Here is a 17,190-nt window from a genome sequence, read left to right as displayed (position 1 = left end):
GGTTTCCAGCTGCATCCATGTCCCTACAAAGGACATGAACTCATCCTTCTTTATGGCTGCATAGTATTCCATGGTGTATATGTGCCACATTTTCTTAATCCAGTATGTCACTGATGGGCATTTGGGTTGATTCCAAGTCTTTGCTATTGTGAATAGTGCCGCAATAAACATACGTGTGAATGTGTCTTTATAGCAGCATGACTTATAATCCTTTGGATATATCCCCAGTAATGGGATGGCTGGGTCAAATGGTATTTCTAGTTGTAGATCCTTGAGGAATCGCCACACTGTTTTCCACAATGGTTGAACTAGTTTACAGTCCCACCGACAGTGTAAAAGTGTTCCTATTTCTCCACATCCTCTCCAGCACCTGTTGTTTCCTGATTTTTTAATGATTGCCATTCTAACTGGTGTGATATGGTATCTCATTGTGGTTTAGATCTGCATTTCTCTGATGGCGAGTGATGAGCATTTTTTCATTTGTCTGTTGGCTGTATGAATGTCTTCTTTTGAGAAGTGTCTATTCATATCCTTTGCCCACTTTTTGATGGGGTTGTTTTCTCTTGTAAATTTGATTGAGTTCTTTATAGGTTCTGGATGTTAGCCCTTTGTCAGATGAGTAGATTGCAAAAATTTTCTCCCATTCTGTAGGTTGCCTGTTCACTCTGATGGTAGTTTCTTTTGCTGTGCAGAAGCTCTTTAGTTTAATTAGATACCATTTGTCAATTTTGGCTTTTGTTGCCATTGCTTTTGGTGTTTTAGACATGAAGTCCTTGCCCATGCCTATGTCCTGAATGGTATTACCTAGGTTTTCTTCTAGGGTTTTTATGGTTTTAGGTCTAACATTTAAGTCTCTAATTGATTGAGTCTTATTTCTAAGAGCTCCCAGTTAATTCTCTGGATCTAGGCTGTGCTGTATTTTTCAGTTTCCTTGATCCTCTGGTCTTTTGCCTGTAAATGAAGAACATCTGGCTCCCAAAACTGATCCTGAAGCTTTAGACTGTACTTCATATGTGTCCTCAGCCCCTTCCAGATGGTTCATGATTCTGGAATTCCATGTGTTCTCCTGGTAGCCTGGATCTCCCACTGGTCCGTAAAGTTGGTCCTACTTTTAATGAAATTAGGATTCTTCATCTGTTATTTTAAGGTAGAATCTAAGCCTAGTGTCATTCATTCATTCATTCAATGAGTATTTGTTGAGTGTCTACTATATTTCAGGCATTCTGTAAGGCACTTGGTATATGATGGTGAACAGAACAGATATGGGCTCTGCTTTGTGGAATGTAAGTTTGGTGAGGGATTCCATCATTAAACAAACAACATTAAACAAAATTTGGTTGACCATATTCACAAATATGTACATAGTAACACATGACAAATGCTATGAAGGAAAACAAAAGGGTAACTAGGAGAGGGTAACAAAGGGGATCCACTTTAGAATGGAGTCCAAGAAACCCTCCCCTTTTTTTTTTTCTGAGACGGAGTCTTGCTCTGTCGCCCAGGCTGGAGTGCAGTGGGGCGATCTCGGCTCACTGCAAGCTCCGCCTCTCAGGTTCACGCCATTCTCCTGCCTCAGCCTCCCAAGTAGCTGGGACTACAGGCGCCCGCCACAACGCCGGGCTAATTTTTTGTATTTTTAGTAGAGACGGGGTTTCACCGTGGTCTCGATCTCTGACTTCGTGATCCGCCCGCCTCGGTCTCCCAAAGTGCTGGGATTACAGGCGTGAGCCACCGCTCCCGGCAAACCCCCCCCCCCACCTTTTTTTTTAAGATGGAGTCTAGCTCTGTTATCCAGTCTGGAGTGCAATGGCGCGATCTCGCCTCACTGCGACCTCCCCCTCCCAGGTTCAAGTGATTCTCCTGCCTCAGCTTCCCGAGTGCTGGGACTACAGGGGTGCGCCACCATGCTCGGCTAATTTTTGTATTTTTAGTAGAGATGGGGTTTCACCGTGTTGGCCAGGATGGTCTTGATTTTCTGACCTCATGATCCACCTACCTCCACCTCCTAAAGTGCTGGGGTTACAGGAATGAGCCACTGCGCCCAGCCCAAGAAACCCTTTTTAAGGAAGTGAAAATTGAACCCGAAACATGAAGGAGCAGCCAGCCAGCCAAAGGGTCCAAAGAAGAGTATTTCAGATAGAGGGAACAAAATCTCTGAGGTATGAGAGTTTGGTGTATTGTAGAAACTCAAAGGGAAGCCATCTTAGTTGCAGGGTAGTAAGTAAAGAGGAGACATGAATAAGGCGAGACTGGAAAGATCAGAGAGGAGCAGTTAGATTCTTATGGGTCATGCATGGTAAGTAGTTTAGTTTATTCTAAGTGTAATGGGAAGCCATAAAAGGGTTTTAGGTAGAGATGTTACATGCTCTGTTTCCTATTTATTTTTATTTTTAAACATGCTTCACAGAAAAGTATAAAACGATCATGAATGAATTATAGAGTGACAAGAGTGGAAGCTGTCAACTGTGATGCTTGATGCTAACTTTTGGTGGGAAACTTTAATTGCTCAGAAATCCTTTAGTTACAAGTGACAGAAAACCTAACTTAAGCTGACTTAAGCAGAAAAGGGGAATTTACTGGCTTGTAACAATGGTCCAAATGATGTAATCAGAACCTAATCTCTCATTTCATGTCTCTCAGCTTAGTCTCACTCTGTGTTAACTCATTCATAGGCAGGTTTTTATCATGTGAGTTCAGGCTTATGATGGAAAAAAAATAACTCTTTATTAGTTTTCAAGCCACACTGTGATGACTAGTGCCAATTGGGTCTGATTGTCTTGACTTGGTTCGTTTGCACATCCCTGAACCAATTATTGCCAGTATAGTCAATGTTCTGATTAGGCAGGATAGTGTCATACCCTAATATTTAACACTTATTACATGTGTACACTGTCCAATCAGGAATGAGGTCAGACCTATACATCTGGTGTGACCATGCCAATATACTAACTGAAAATCAGCCTTAGTTATAGGTCATTTCCTTAATCTAAAGGTACAATCAGCTCTACTGGAAGCATGGGAACTGAAAATTGGGGAGGGGTAGTTTCCTAAAGGAAAATTCAAGTTCTATTATTAGAAGTGGGAATGAAGGTTAGGCAGGCAGCATAAATATATCCATAATAGGCCAGGCGCAGTGGCTCACGCCTGTATTCCTAGCACTTTGGGAGGCCAAGGTGGGCAGATTATGAGGTCAGGAGTTCGAGACCAGCCTGGCCAACATGATGAAACCCCGTCTCTACTAAAAATACAAAAAATTTAGCCAAGCATGTTGACATGCACCTGTAGTCCCAGCTACTTGGGAGGCTGAGGCAGGAGAACTGCTTGAATCCGGGAGGCGCTGGTTGCGGTATGCTGAGATCGTGCCAATGCACTCCAGCCTGGGTGATAGAGTGAGACTCTGTCTCAAAAAAAACAAAAACAAAAACAAAAAAACCATGATTTTTAAAATATAACAAAATAGCAGTTTCCTCTGATATATATGTGTGGAATCTGTGCCTCCTTTGTAAACAACCAATATTCTCCTTTGAGACAATTTTGTTTTCTTTCTGAAGGATGTATATAACTTTCAGCTCTATGCAGTATAGAGATTACTGATGTCTCCTGAACTTCCTTACCTTTACTCACTTTCTATTCATGTCTCTATCTTCAGTGCCTAGAGCAATGCTTAGCACATAGTAAGTATTTAAATATGAATAGTATTTTATACTTATACTTTAACTATTTTAATATATTAAGTATAATAATTATGCTTACTATAGTAATATAGTAAGTATAAAATAAATATGTGTTTTAACTGGATCTGATTGAAATTCAGTATGTATTCTAGTGATTCCTACTCAGGTACCTCCTCGAAAAGGAAGGTGTTTCTAGAATCCTAGTATGAGGTATGCATGTGCAAAAACACATATGCAGTTCACACAGTGCATTCTGAAAATGTTGAAAACAACAACAAAAATGCTTACCAATATTCTTCCCATTTATATGCAATTTGTTAGAAAGTTATACAAGCCTGAAATTATCTTTTTCCGTTGCCAAGATAGAATGTGCAAAATGTGGACAAAGTTTTTAAGGGACTATTTTCAAAACTGCAGAAACTGATACATGAATATATCAATGTAAATATATGACCTATAAGTAACTTATACCTATAAGTAACTAAAATAGCAAAACAAAGCAGCATAACAATGCTTTTGGGAGATTATTGGCCTAAATAATAATCAAATCATGTTTTTTTGAGACAGGGTCTTGCTCTGCCACCCAGTCTGGATTGCAGTGGCGCAGTCTGGGCTCACCGCATCCCTCTGCCTCCCAGGTTGGATCAATTCTTGTTTCTCAGCCTCCCAAGTAGCTGGGATTACAGACGTGCAACACCACGCCTGGCTAATTTTTTCTGTATTTTTAGTAGGGTTTCATCATGTTGGCCTGGCTGGTCTTGAACTCCTGGCCTCAAGTTATCTGCCTGCCTCAGCCTCCCAAAGTATTGGAATTACAGGCGTGAGTCACCGTGCCCGGTTATGGGCCTAAATTAGAAAAAAATCAGGCTGGAAAGTGGAATAAAAAAAGAGATTCCAGCATAGAGGATTATATAATAAAAATAAGACTTGTCATGGATGAATTATTGTGGAGAACAAATGATGTAAAAATGTACTAAGAGTGGTCAGAGGAAAAAGTTATATGAAGTCCAAAGCCAAAATGTGAATTTCAAAAAAAAAAAAGAAAAAAACCATGCTGATTCATGATATATTGGATCTTATTTCTATGGCAATTACCTTTAGTGTTGGGCTTTACTATACAATCTGTTTGCAAAGAAAAGAAACCTTTTAAGAAAATACCAAAAATACAAATGAGAATATTATAGTGTCAACCCATTTGTAAGCACCTACATTTTGTTAACATTCGACAGTGATATGTTTATTTGGGATTATTAATTACTCTTAACAATTATATGTGATCTGATCAACAGTCATCTGAGTCTGTCTTTAGTCTTTCCCTTATATTTTTTCTTTTAATTCTAGGTATCTGTAATTCTTGCCCACCAAACAAGCCTACAGAATCTGTTCAGTCAAATAACTCCAGCTCATTTCTGAATTTTGGTATGTGTGTCATTTTACTGAAGAGTTAAACAAATTACCTAAATTACTCATTTACAGTATAACAGATACAACTTTAAATATGATTTTAGGTTGCACGTATAGGTCCTTATGTTTATATTCTTTTCCATGCAATTTATCTTTTTATTTTTAACCTTAACTACCTCTTAACATCTCACACAGAACTAAATTATCTAGTATATGTGGAAAATAAAGCTAGGTAACCAAATGATTGTGTTGGCATGTAGTAAATAAATATGACTATCCAAATGAAGAAATTGAGATGCTGTGATATTCCAGTTCATATCTAAAGCAAATTTATGAAAAACATACAAGTATGATAAAAAGAATAGCAGTTGCCACTATTTAGTCTCATATAACTAATTTAATAGTAGGAAATGAAGCACAATTCTGACAGTTTTAAGGTTTGCTTACCCAATTCCCCCTAAGTTAAGCTATAAACTTAAAATGATAATTTTATATTATTCTAAGCATTCTATTATTCTGTGTGATACATATTTATGATACTATTTAAAGTAGTATCAGGTATAATTTTTTGTAAGAAGAATAGCAATTAGTAGTAGGCTATTACTACTAAACATTATTATTAATCAACCCCCTGAAAGAGTGTGAGGCCTCCAGGAGTCCCTGAATCACACTTTGAGAACTGTCGCTTAATGGTATTGTCCTTACTTACACAATCAAAATTAGGTTGCTGCCACATCCAGACTGTAAGTGGCAAGAAAAGAGGAAAAAGTGGAGGTGTGGCCTCCTCTTCTTACTCTACAAAGGCACTGGCCCGGAAATGGCCAGATCATATCAGCTCATATTCCCTTGAAGAGAACTCAGACATGTGCTATAATTAAGCTGCAAAAGAGACTGGGAAATGTAATATTGCTGGGCAGACAGAAAAAACTGCCTACATACAATTCTATTTGAGGAAGAAGCAAAGAGGATATTGGTGGATGGGGAGCAATATCTGCCACGCCTAAGTTAGAGTCCCTGTGTCATCTTCACAAAATGTTTAACTAAAATCTCTGGATCTGTCTTTTTTGCCATAAAATTTTGTTTGGATTTCATTAACTCTAAGGTTTAAAAAGTTATAATTTAGGCTGGGAGGGGTGATTCACACCTGTAATCCCAGCACTTTGGGAGGGCGAGGCGGGTGGATCATGAGGACAGGAGATCAAGACCATCTTGGCCAACATGGTGAAACCCTGTCTCTACTAAAAATACAAAAATTAGCAGGGCATGGTAGCACATGCCTGTAATCCCAGCTACTTGGGAGGCAGAGGCAGGAGAATTGCTTGAACCAGGGAGTCGGAGGTTGCAGTGAGCTGAGATCGCGCCACTGCACTCCATGCTGGCGACAGAATGAGACTCCATCTCAAAAAAAAAAAAAAGTTATAATTTAAAAAATAAGTTATGATTTACACGAAATCACTTAGCTAAAACATTCACATAGAATATTGTAAAAACTACAAAAAAAGCAAGCCAGGCATGGTGGTTCATGCCTATAATCCCAGCACTTTGGGAGGTTGAGGTGAGGGTCCCTTGAGCCCAGGAGTTGAAGACCAGTCTGGGTAACACAGTGAGACAATCTCATTTAAAAAAAAAAAAAAAAAAAAAGGAAAAAAGAAAAAGAAAAAAGCTCCCTACTTTGCCCGGAACATAAATGTTCTCTGCTTCCTTCTTTACTCTAAATCAGTGATACAACTTGAGTAACTCTAGGCCTACCTAGCTTAACAACAGTCTATATAATCTAATATGAGGATAAAATATTAGAGAGCTGCCTCCATGCTGCTTCCTCTCAAATATGCCTAGATTTGAACATTTTACCTACTTAAAAAGCAGCACTTTCATGCCTGTAATTCTAGCACTTTGGGAGGCTGAGGAGGGAGGATTGCTTGGGGCCAGGAGTTTGAGACCAGTCTAAGCAACACAGTGAGACTCTGTCTCTACAAATTTTTTTTTAAACTAGCCAGGCATGGTGGCATGTGCCTGTAGTCCCAGCTACTCAGGAGGCTGAGGTGGGAGGGTCACTTGAGCCCTGAAGGTTGAGGCTGCAGTGAGCCATGATCACGCCACTGCACTCTAGCCTGGGTGACAGTGCAAGACCCTGTCTTGGAAAAAAAAAACCCAAAACATCAGCACTTACTTTTTTAAGGCAATATCAATTTAAGTGCATGTTACTCAAAAAAGTACTTAAATCGGAATGAAAAAAATTTGTGATTCAGGTTTATTTTCCCTGAATTGGCCCACATGCAAAAAAAGGTAGCTCGAAACTGTTTTAAACTACTGAGAATTGACCAGAGAAAGAGATTGAATATAGGTATTCCTAAAATTTTAGGTACTCAGTACTAATATATATCCATATCTCTATTCCTAGTCCACTTGGGTTACAATCAAGTGATCTGTACTGACAGGATGATTCTGACTATTGTGTGTGAAACATTTTAACCAAAAGTATTCCTTCCATCTTCTTTCTTACCACTGGGAAGAGTAAAATGTACATCAACTAGGCTGTGCGTCCCCTCCACCAATTTTTTTAATCACCACCATTAAGAAATTTGAATGTGCTTTTTTTTCTTGAATTTTCTTTCCCCTTCCCTACTCTTCTTCTCTTCCAGTTCTGGCATAGTTTTCTAGGTTGGAAATTTTCTTTTTCTTTCTTTTTTTTTTTTTAAATGAGATGGAGCCTCGCTCTATCACCCAGGCTGGAGTGCAGTGGCACGATATCGGCTCACTGCAACCTTGGCCTCCTGGGTTCAAGCGATTCTTCTGCCTCAGCCTTCCGAGTAGCTGGCATTACAGGCACTCGTCACCATGCCCAGCTAATTTTTGTATTTTTAGTAGAGACAAGGTTTCACCATGTTGGCCAGGCTAGTCTTGAACTCCTGCCCTTACGTGATCCACTCACCTTGGCCTCCCAAAGTGCTGGGATTACAGGTGTGAGCCACCATGCCTGGCTTCTGGGTTGAAATTTAAGCAACATTTGAGTAGTTACCATGTGCTTGAATTCCTGGCCTCAAGCTATCTTCCATACTCACCTCCAAAAGTGCTGGGAATATAGGTGTGAGCCAACATGACTGGCCTGAGCAACATTTGAGTACTTACTATGTGCCAGGCATTGTGCTGGATGCTGTGCGTTTTTGTTTTTGTAATTCTTTTTTTTTTTTCTTTCCCTCTGCAGCCTTGACCTCCCTGAGCTCAAATGATTTGCCCACCTCAGCCTCCTGAGTATCTGGGACCACAGGTGCAAGCCACCATGCCCAGCTAATTTCTTTTTGTATTTTTTTGTAGAGACAGGGTTTCACTATGTTGCCCAGGCTGGTCTTGAACTCCTGGGCTCAAGCAATCCACCTGCCTTGGCCTCCAAACCTGTGGGATTACTCAAAGGCGTGAGCCACTGCACCTCATCCCATTCGCTTTTTACACAAATATCTCATTTGATCTTTACATCAGTTTTTTAAGGTAGACAGTACAACTTGTATGATGATGAAATTAAAGGTTTAGGAATATCTTTGAGTTTTCCATTTTATTATTCCTCTATACTTCGAACCTTTCATTTCTCACTGTAAGTTTCTAAAGTTGCTAAGTGTAAGATAACTGAAAAATACACTGCCATTAGGCCTGGCTTAGTGGCTCACACCTGTAATCCTAGCACTTTGGGAGGCCAAGGTGGTCAGGAGTTTGAGACCAGCCTGGCCAACAGGGTGAAACCCCATCTCTACTAAAAATACAAAAATTAGGCAGGCATGTTGGCTGGCACCTGTAATTCCGGCTACTCGGGAGGCTGAGGCAGGAGAATCGCTTGAACCCAGGAGGCGGAGGTTGCAGTGAGCCGAGATCGTGCCACTGCACTCCAACGTGGGCAACAGAGCAAGACTCCGTCTCAAACAAAAAACAAACAAACAAAAAGACATTACCATCAAAGAAAAGTCATAAAGTCATATGTTGCTGAAATGATAAAGAACCAACATCATCAACCTGCATACCTTTTGAAAACATCCAGAAATAGCCTTCATTAGTTGTGAAAAATTTTCTCATCCTCCTTTTTTGGGGTAGGGTAGGGGGAACAAGTTTGAAGAAGAAAGATAAATAATAATGATTACTTACCTACTTCGTTTTTCAGAATTGTTTATTTTTTTCTAAGCTTTTCAAACATAATCTCTTAGTAAATTGAAGGATTTCTGGACTGACATAGAAGTATATCTAGATGTAATGCAATAATATTATAAGTAACGGTGCTATATTTTTGTGAAATTAAAATTTCCCAGCTTCATTTAATGGGAAGGAGTGGATGACAAAAAGTCATAGATAAATGATATTATATACTAAATTATCAAAGGCTATATATAACCAGGGTCCTACATTCTATTATTACCATTATTAAATTTGTAAATGCTCTTCAAATTTAAAGTGTTATTAGTATTCTGTTATCATTTAAACTTTATATTACTATAATCCTTTTATAATCTATTACTAAATTGGTCAAGATGCTGCCTAAACTTAAAAAAAAAGACCATGTATTTGCATATATTATACTCTAAAATCCAAGTATTCATTTCTGTACTTAAAACATCTTTTTCATTCAACTTCATTTTTGTTCCCAGGTTTTGCAAACCGTTTTTCAAAACCCAAAGGACCAAGGAATCCACCACCAACTTGGAATATCTAATAAAACTCCAGATTTGTAAGCATATGGGCTGCAAGTACACCTGCAAATAAAACTACTGGAATACTGCTAGCTAAAATAAGTGCTCTATATGCATAATATCAAATATGAAGATATGCTAATGTGTTAATAGCTTTTAAAAGAAAAGCAAAATGTAAGTTTTGCATTTTCATATCATTTACATTGAGTTGAAAACTGCAAATAAAAGTTTGTCACTTGAGCTTATGTAGAGAATGCTATATGAGAAACACTTTTAGAATGGATTTTTCATTTTTGCCAGTTATTTTTTATTTTCTTTTACTTTTTTACATAAACGTAAACTTCAAAAGGTTTGTAAGATTTGGATCTCAACTAATTTCTACATTACCAGAATGTACTATAAAAAGTTAAAAAAGGAACTTACCTTGTGGGTTGCAATACAAATTGCTCTTGACAATGACTATTCCCTAAGTTATTTTTGCCTAAATGAAGTATACCTTGTAAATCTTCCCAAATATTGTGGAAAACTGGAATATTAAGAAAATGAGAAATTATATTTACAAAAATAAAATGTGCAAATAATGACAATTATTTGAATATAACAACAAAGGAGTTCAACTGCATTACTGATAAGTTTTAATCAAAGTCATTAAATTACCAATTCTAGAAAAGTAATCAATGAAATATAATAGCTATCTTTTGGTAGCAATAGATACAAATTGTATATGTTTATACAGGATCTTTCAGCTCATGTGCAATTTTTATCTGACCATCAGAAATACTAGTTTAAAATGAATTTCTATATGAATATGGATCTGCCATAAGAAAATCTATTTCAACTCTAATTTTATGTAGTGAATAAATTGGTGGGTAATTGTGTTTTACAAAGAATCCACCTGACTTCCCCTAATGCATTAAAAATATTTTTATTTAAATAACTTTATTTATAACTTTTGGAAACACGTAGTATTGTTTAAACATCATTTGTTCTTCAGTATCTTTCATTCAGTAGGGCAAACTGAATGAAATATTATTAGCTGTCTGTTGTAGTACAATGTATCCAATAGATAATCAATAAACTTTGTTGTTTTTAAACTGACTTCATTGCAGTAGTGTTTAGGTAATACTTCTCCAGAAACTAGTGAAATCAAACCACAGTAATTTTATCTGCTGAGTATATATATCATTGTAATCAATTACTTCCAAATGTCTTTAACAAGAAACAAATATATTAAAAGAATCCTAGGTAACTATGAGTCACCTAGGGCGCCATGAGTGCACCTGTAGACCAAGCTACTCAGTCCTTGAGCCCAGGAGTTGGAGGCCAGCTTGGTCAATAGAGCAAGACCTTGTCTCTCTCTCTCTTCTTTTTTTTAAGAGTCAGGGTCTGGATCTGTCACCCAGGCCAGAGTGCAGTGGCGCGACCACTCCTCCCACCTTAGCCTCCCGAGTAGCTGGGACTACAGGCGCGTGCCACAACACCCAGATAATTTAAAAAATATTTTTGTAGGGACAGAGTCTCACTGTTACCCAGGCTGATCTCGAACTCCTGGCCTCACGCGATCCTCCTGCCTCGGCCTAAGCTCTGGGATTGCCGGCCTAAGACACAGAGCCCCGCCCCACCCGTCTCTAAATAAATACCTAAAAGAACCCCAGGTAAAAGCTAAAGCGAGGATGAAATTCTAAATGAATTTCTGAGCAGCAGCTATCCGTAGTGAACAGTGACGATTTGTGGTGTGTTCTCTGGTAGGCACACTTTTCAAATTTATGCAACCTTATCCTTAAGATTTGGAAAAAAAATTACAAAAAATCTTAAACATGGTTTTCCATCTACAATTTTTCTTAACTGTAGGGATATATTAAAAATAAATGCTAGACTCTTCCAGGCATTAGCGGGGATGTGGCCCGATGGCAAGGAGGGGCCGCCCCCACCAGGACACCAAGCAGTTCTCGGACCTGACTTCGTAGGCCTGTAGTTGTAACCATAGCAATGCCCCAGATGCTTGAAAACATTTCTGAATTGCGGCCCTATCATATTTTTACAGCAAAACCACCCTTATTTTACATATTACTAAATCTTCTTTTCACCTTCATTTCATCCCCCGTAAAAGTTTAAAGGATGAAGATTTTTTTACCTGAAAAAGGTTATGAGAGAAATATTAAATTTAAAAGTCACTGTGGAGACCACCTCCTCCGTGTAAACGAGGAAGGGTCATAGGAAGATGCTAATGGGAACGCGCCGCCAGACTCTAAAAGCCATTAACATTGTTTCGGCCGTTAGGGCGGTTGGCGGCAACTCACCGCCCAGCGGCGGTTGCGTCGCAGCCAGAAGCGTGACTCCGCGCACGCTCCCTTTCCGCTCCTCCACTCAGAGCCGGGGACGCGGCGCGGGGCCCGGCGGAACTACAGCTCCCATAATGCTTTGCGCGGCACACTGTGCTTTACAATAGAAGCTCGGTTGGAGAGGCCTGCGGAGAAAAGCTGGGAACGGCCGCTTCCGGCATGTTCATCTCTGGACGAAGAACAGCCGACAAGTGGAGGGCGGAGGAGAGACTCCAATGCCCAGCGGGCAGTGCGCGGGCGGCGCTTGCGCGATGCGCGGACGGGGGGGCGGTCGGGCCATTTAAATGTGTGTTTGTGGGTGAAATGGCTGCGCAGGTCGGAGCGGTGCGCGTAGTACGGGCGGTGGCGGCGCAGGAGGAGCCGGACAAAGAGGGGAAGGAGAAACCTCCTGCTGGGGTCTCCCCGCGGGGAGTGAAACGGCAGCGCCGATCTAGCAGTGGGGGGTCTCAGGAGAAGCGGGGACGGCCGAGCCAGGAGCCCTCTCTCGCTCCCCCTCACCGGCGGCGTCGCAGCCGCCAACATCCTGGGCCGCTGCCGCCAACGAATGCAGCCCCAACTGTCCCAGGCCCTGTTGAGCCTCTTCTCCTGCCGCCTCCGCCGCCACCTTCGCTGGCACCCGCCGGGCCCGCTGTCGCTGCCCCTCTCCCGGCCCCAAGCACCTCGGCCCTCTTCACCTTCTCGCCTCTGACGGTGAGCGCGGCCGGGCCCAAGCATAAGGGCCACAAGGAGCGGCACAAGCACCATCACCACCGCGGCTCCGATGGTGACCCCAGCTCCTGCGGAACGGATCTCAAGCACAAGGACAAGCAGGAAAACGGCGAGAGGACTGGAGGGGTGCCTCTGATCAAAGCCCCCAAGAGAGGTGAGAGCAGGCAAACTGCCCGACTTGGGTTCTAGGTCTCTCTCAGTTCCGATATCCTGCATCTTTAGGACTGAAAGACGCCAAACCCCTGCTTACCTTCTGCTGCTCTACTTCCCTAAGCTCACTGGGGTGGACCCTGGATTTCAGATCGTTGACACGGTTTGATCTAACTACTTGAGGCTTCTCGCTCCGAGGCCGAGCTGTCAGTTACTAATCCCTTTGCCAGTCCCCCGGAACCTCAGCATTTGTTTTCAAATTCTGCAGGGTTTCCGCGCCGCGTTAGATTAGTAGGTGGGGTACTAAAAAAATGCCTTTCCAAAGAAAAGACATGTTGCTAAAATCCCTTCTCCTTGTTTTGCTTGCTGGAAAGCTTTAGTATCCGCTCTCCCTTGCGCCAGAATAGTCAGGGGTATGGTTCCAGTCTTTCAGAAGGGAATTCATATAAAGGTTACACGACTCACTGGTTGACTTAGCTTCTGCAAGATAAAATATCACACGCAATTAATCTTGGTTCTTTTTAATCTAGAGATAAAAATCATTTTAAAGTTTTCATATTATCCATTTAAATTCTTAGAATAGTCGTGTGGAAGTTTTCTCTACCCTTTGATACTAGGAAATAGGACCAACAGTGCCTCTGAAAAGTGGGAATTTGTGCAGTAGATAGTAGAGGCTGGAATTCCAGTTGCATTTGATTCTCTCTGGTACAATTTGTGAATCTGTTAATTCCAATAGCCCTCAAGAATATTTAACTAGAAAATGTCAGAGTATCCAATTAAATGTGGGTTCTAGAAAAATTAGATTGGCCAAAACTGATGTCTTCCTGTTCCCAAGTACCTGTAGCATTTATTTATATTCTTTGTGGAACAAATATGATGCTTTTGATTATGCCATATGTTTGTACTTTATATATTATTTTATATAATTTGCTAGTTGTTTTTCCTCAGGGAGATTTAAAATACTTCTTTGTTTCTTAGTACTGGGCCAGTTAGGTTATTACGTGTTAATTAACCGATCTTTCAACCTAAAGTTTTGTGAGTCTTGCATTCTTTCCACGTATTGAGTCTTAAGGCTAATCATTTTTTTTGGTGGTGCTATTTCCAAATAGTGTAGTTCATTGCAAATAATTGGTCAATAAGTATTTATTGAATAGCATTAAATTTTTATTCATTTGGTGGCATCCAAATCTTATCCTTGGCAGTAGAACTTGTGGCAAGATGACAGAATTGCCAGTTTTCACCACCAATATGCAATGATCTTGCTCTCTTTTCATTTTTACCTTTATTCCTTACTTTCTCATTTCGTGTGTGTGTGTGTGTGTGTGTGTGTTAACTGTACAGAACTAGAGGGAATCAGTGATCCTCTGGCTTAAATTTGTATTGTAGAAAAGGAAACTGAGGCCCAAAGTAGTAAAGAGGCCTGCTTAATCAAATCACAGTTAATTCGCACCAAGTACAAAAAATTTAAATATTTTTTAAAAAGATGAATTATTGACATAACAGGGAGTAGAAACCAGACTCCTGAATCCTGCTTCGAGCTTCATCTCCAGGCCTCATGATGTTGCTTTCTCTTCCTGCTATTCATTTTTTCCACTCCTTTGTTTACCTTTTCCCTGTGCTTTGACATTACAGTGGCTTTATATCATCAAGGATCCCTGACCTGGCCCTGTTTTATGGGGGATAGTGGCAATAGCATATGTAATAATTCACAATCTGCTTCTCTGAAGATTACACAGGCCCCACGTTCTTTAAAAAACACGCTTCTGACCCAATGCTGACTGATAGAACTTTCTCAGATGATGGAAATTTTCTGTATTTGTGCTGACCAATATGGTAGCCATATGTGGTTCCTGAACAGACTTGAAATGTGGCATGATTGAGGAACTGAAATTTTGATCTTATTTAATTCTAATTAATTTATAATTAGTCACATATGGCTAGTGGCTACCACATTGGACAACACCACTCTAAATATCTGTAGTTTGCCAATATGTGAAGAAGAGAAGTGGGTTAAGATAAGTCCATTTAAACATTTTAACTTTTGACTGAGAGATTGTTGGATTATATACCCAAACTATATTTTGGGTGAAAAAGAGTTTTTTGGTCAAATACATTTGAGAAAAACTGTATACTGTAGCCTTCTACATATGTAATATGAACTGGCAAACTGGCATTTTAAAAGTTTTGAAAACCCTACAGAAAATAAACTGATTTAACTTTGTTTAATCCAGGGTTTTGCACATAGTTGGACTGATACCTTTCTTGTCCTGTGAACATGTTTGTTGTTACAGTGGTATGCAGGAGGCATGCCTCTGGTATTAATCTGAGTTTAAATCATGACTCTCTTACTGTGTGAACCTGAACAAATTGCTTTACCCTCTCTCAACCGCACTTTTCCTGTCTGTAAAATGGGATTGTGGTATCATTTATAAGGACCTTGTATGGATTAAATAGGGCATTGTGTCAAAGTACTTACAACAGTGCCTGGCTCATGGTAGGCACTTAGTTAAAACTGGCCTTTATTATTTTATTATGCATGGTCCTTAAAACAACTCTAAGATTAATAAGGAGAGTGGGCAGATTCTTGTTACTTGCAAAGCTATGTCTTTCCTTCGCTTATCCTCAGATTTTTGGAAACTATTTTAACTTTTTTTTTTGAGATAATTAATGATTGACAGGAAATTGCAAACATACTCGAGTTCTTACCTTTTACCGGTTTCCCTCAGTAGCTACATCTTACGTAACTATTGTATAATGCCAACACCAGGAAATTGACATTGGAACAATGTATATGTAGTTATATGCTATTTTATCATATGTACATTAGTGTAACCACCACTACAATCAAGATACAGAACTATTCCACCACCACAAACCCTTTACAAACTTAGGCACTCCCTCTATCTCTCTATCGTCCCTGTCCCCTGGCAACCACTAACCTGTTTTTCATTTCTGTAATTTTGTCATTTTGAGACTATTATATAAGTTGAATCATACAGTATGTAATCTTTGGAGATTGCCCTTTTTCACTCAGCATGATGTCCCTGAGATCCATCCCTCTTTTTCATTGATGAATAGTGTTCCATGCTGTGGCTGTACCATGGTTCACCTATTGAATCATTCCCCTATAAGAAAGGACATTTTGATTATTTCTAGTTTTGAGCTATTATAGATAAAGCTTCTATGAAAATTGATGTTCAGGTTTTTGTGTGCATGTAACTTTTCATTTCTTTGGTCGTATGGCAAATACAGTTAGCCCTCTGTATCCATGGGTTCCACATCCCTGGATTCAGCCAACCTGGGATTGAAAATATTTTCAAAAAAAATTGTCTGTACTGGACTTGTACAGATTTTTTTTTCTTGTCACTGTTCCCTAAACAATACAGTATAACAATTATTTATATAGCATTTACATTGTATTAGGTATAAATAATCTGGAGATGATTTAAAATATAGGGGAGGATGTGCATAGGTTATAAGCAATTATTATGCCATTTTATATGAAGGACTTGATCGTCTTAGATTTTGGTGCCCTGGGAGGCTCTGGAACCAGTCCTCCGTGGATACCAAGGATGACTGTATATGTTTATTTATTTTGTTTGTTTTTTAAAATATTGCCAAATTATTTTCTGGAGTGTCTGTACCATTTTACATTCCTGTCAGCGATGTAAGAGAAATCCAGTTTCTCCACATTCTTGCCAGTATCTGGTATTGTCACTATTTTTAGCAATTTTAATAGATGTGTAGTGATATATCATCATGATGTTAATTTGCATTTCCCAAATGGCTAGTGATATTACACATCTTTTCATATCATAATTTGCCATCTATATATCCTGGTCAGTAAAATGTCTCTTTATACCTTTTGCCTATTTTCTAATTGAATTGTGTGTGTGTGTGTGTGTGTGTGTGTATATATATTTTTTTTTTGGAGACAGAATTTTGCTCTTGTTGCCCAGGCTGGAGAGCAATGGCAATCTTGGCTCACTGCAACCTCTGCCGCCTGGGTTCAAGTGATTCTCCTGCCTCAGCCTCCTGAGTCGCTGGGATTACAGGTGCCCGCCACTACGCCCAGCTACTTTTTTATATTTTTAGTAGAAACGGGGTTTCATTGTGTTGGCCAGGCTGGTCTTGAACTCCAGACCTCAGGCGATCCACTCGCCTCAGCCTCCCAAAGTGCTGGGATTACAGGTGTGAGCCACTGCGCCTGGCCCTTGAATTGTACATTTTTTTATTGTTGGG

At 39.8% G+C, this 17,190-nt stretch overlaps 2 protein-coding genes and 1 long non-coding RNA gene across 13 annotated transcripts in view; 2 read left to right on the top strand and 1 right to left on the bottom strand.

The window, feature by feature from the left end:
- PTPN22 (protein tyrosine phosphatase non-receptor type 22) overlaps positions 1 to 10,846 on the top strand; it is a 64,030-nt gene extending 53,184 nt beyond the window's left edge. For 5 of the 8 annotated variants that reach the window (XM_050747728.1, XM_050747769.1, XM_050747738.1 and 2 more), the window contains 2 exons: positions 5,016 to 5,093; positions 9,707 to 10,846. In XM_050747728.1, coding sequence (XP_050603685.1) covers positions 5,016 to 5,093; positions 9,707 to 9,771 — 143 coding nt within the window. In that variant the 3' untranslated portion in view covers positions 9,772 to 10,846. Of the gene's footprint in view, positions 1 to 5,015; positions 5,094 to 9,706 lie in introns of those variants that run through there. The other 3 variants (XM_050747787.1, XM_050747758.1, XM_050747748.1) reach the window with 2 other exon arrangements.
- Positions 1 to 12,060, bottom strand: part of LOC126930589 (uncharacterized) — a 41,194-nt gene extending 29,134 nt beyond the window's left edge. For 3 of the 4 annotated variants that reach the window (XR_007717635.1, XR_007717637.1, XR_007717638.1), the window contains exons 1-3: positions 11,883 to 12,060; positions 10,172 to 10,274; positions 9,089 to 9,144 (exon numbers count right to left, since the gene is read on the bottom strand). This is a non-coding gene — a long non-coding RNA (uncharacterized LOC126930589). Of the gene's footprint in view, positions 1 to 9,088; positions 9,145 to 9,209; positions 9,306 to 10,171; positions 10,275 to 11,882 lie in introns of all 4 variants that reach the window. The other variant, XR_007717636.1, reaches the window with a different exon arrangement.
- Positions 12,061 to 12,105: 45 nt separating this feature from the next.
- RSBN1 (round spermatid basic protein 1) overlaps positions 12,106 to 17,190 on the top strand; it is a 50,996-nt gene continuing 45,911 nt past the window's right edge. Inside the window, exon 1 of the mRNA XM_050747792.1 lies at positions 12,106 to 12,952. Coding sequence (XP_050603749.1) covers positions 12,250 to 12,952 — 703 coding nt within the window. The 5' untranslated portion in view covers positions 12,106 to 12,249. The remainder of the gene's footprint in view (positions 12,953 to 17,190) is intronic.

The sequence above is a fragment of the Macaca thibetana genome, chromosome 1 (assembly GCF_024542745.1).
Source record: "Macaca thibetana thibetana isolate TM-01 chromosome 1, ASM2454274v1, whole genome shotgun sequence".
In the NCBI taxonomy this organism is placed as follows: domain Eukaryota; kingdom Metazoa; phylum Chordata; class Mammalia; order Primates; family Cercopithecidae; genus Macaca; species Macaca thibetana.
The sequence above is the reverse complement of the archived record's forward strand: the minus strand, read 5'-3'. Positions and strand labels throughout refer to the sequence as shown.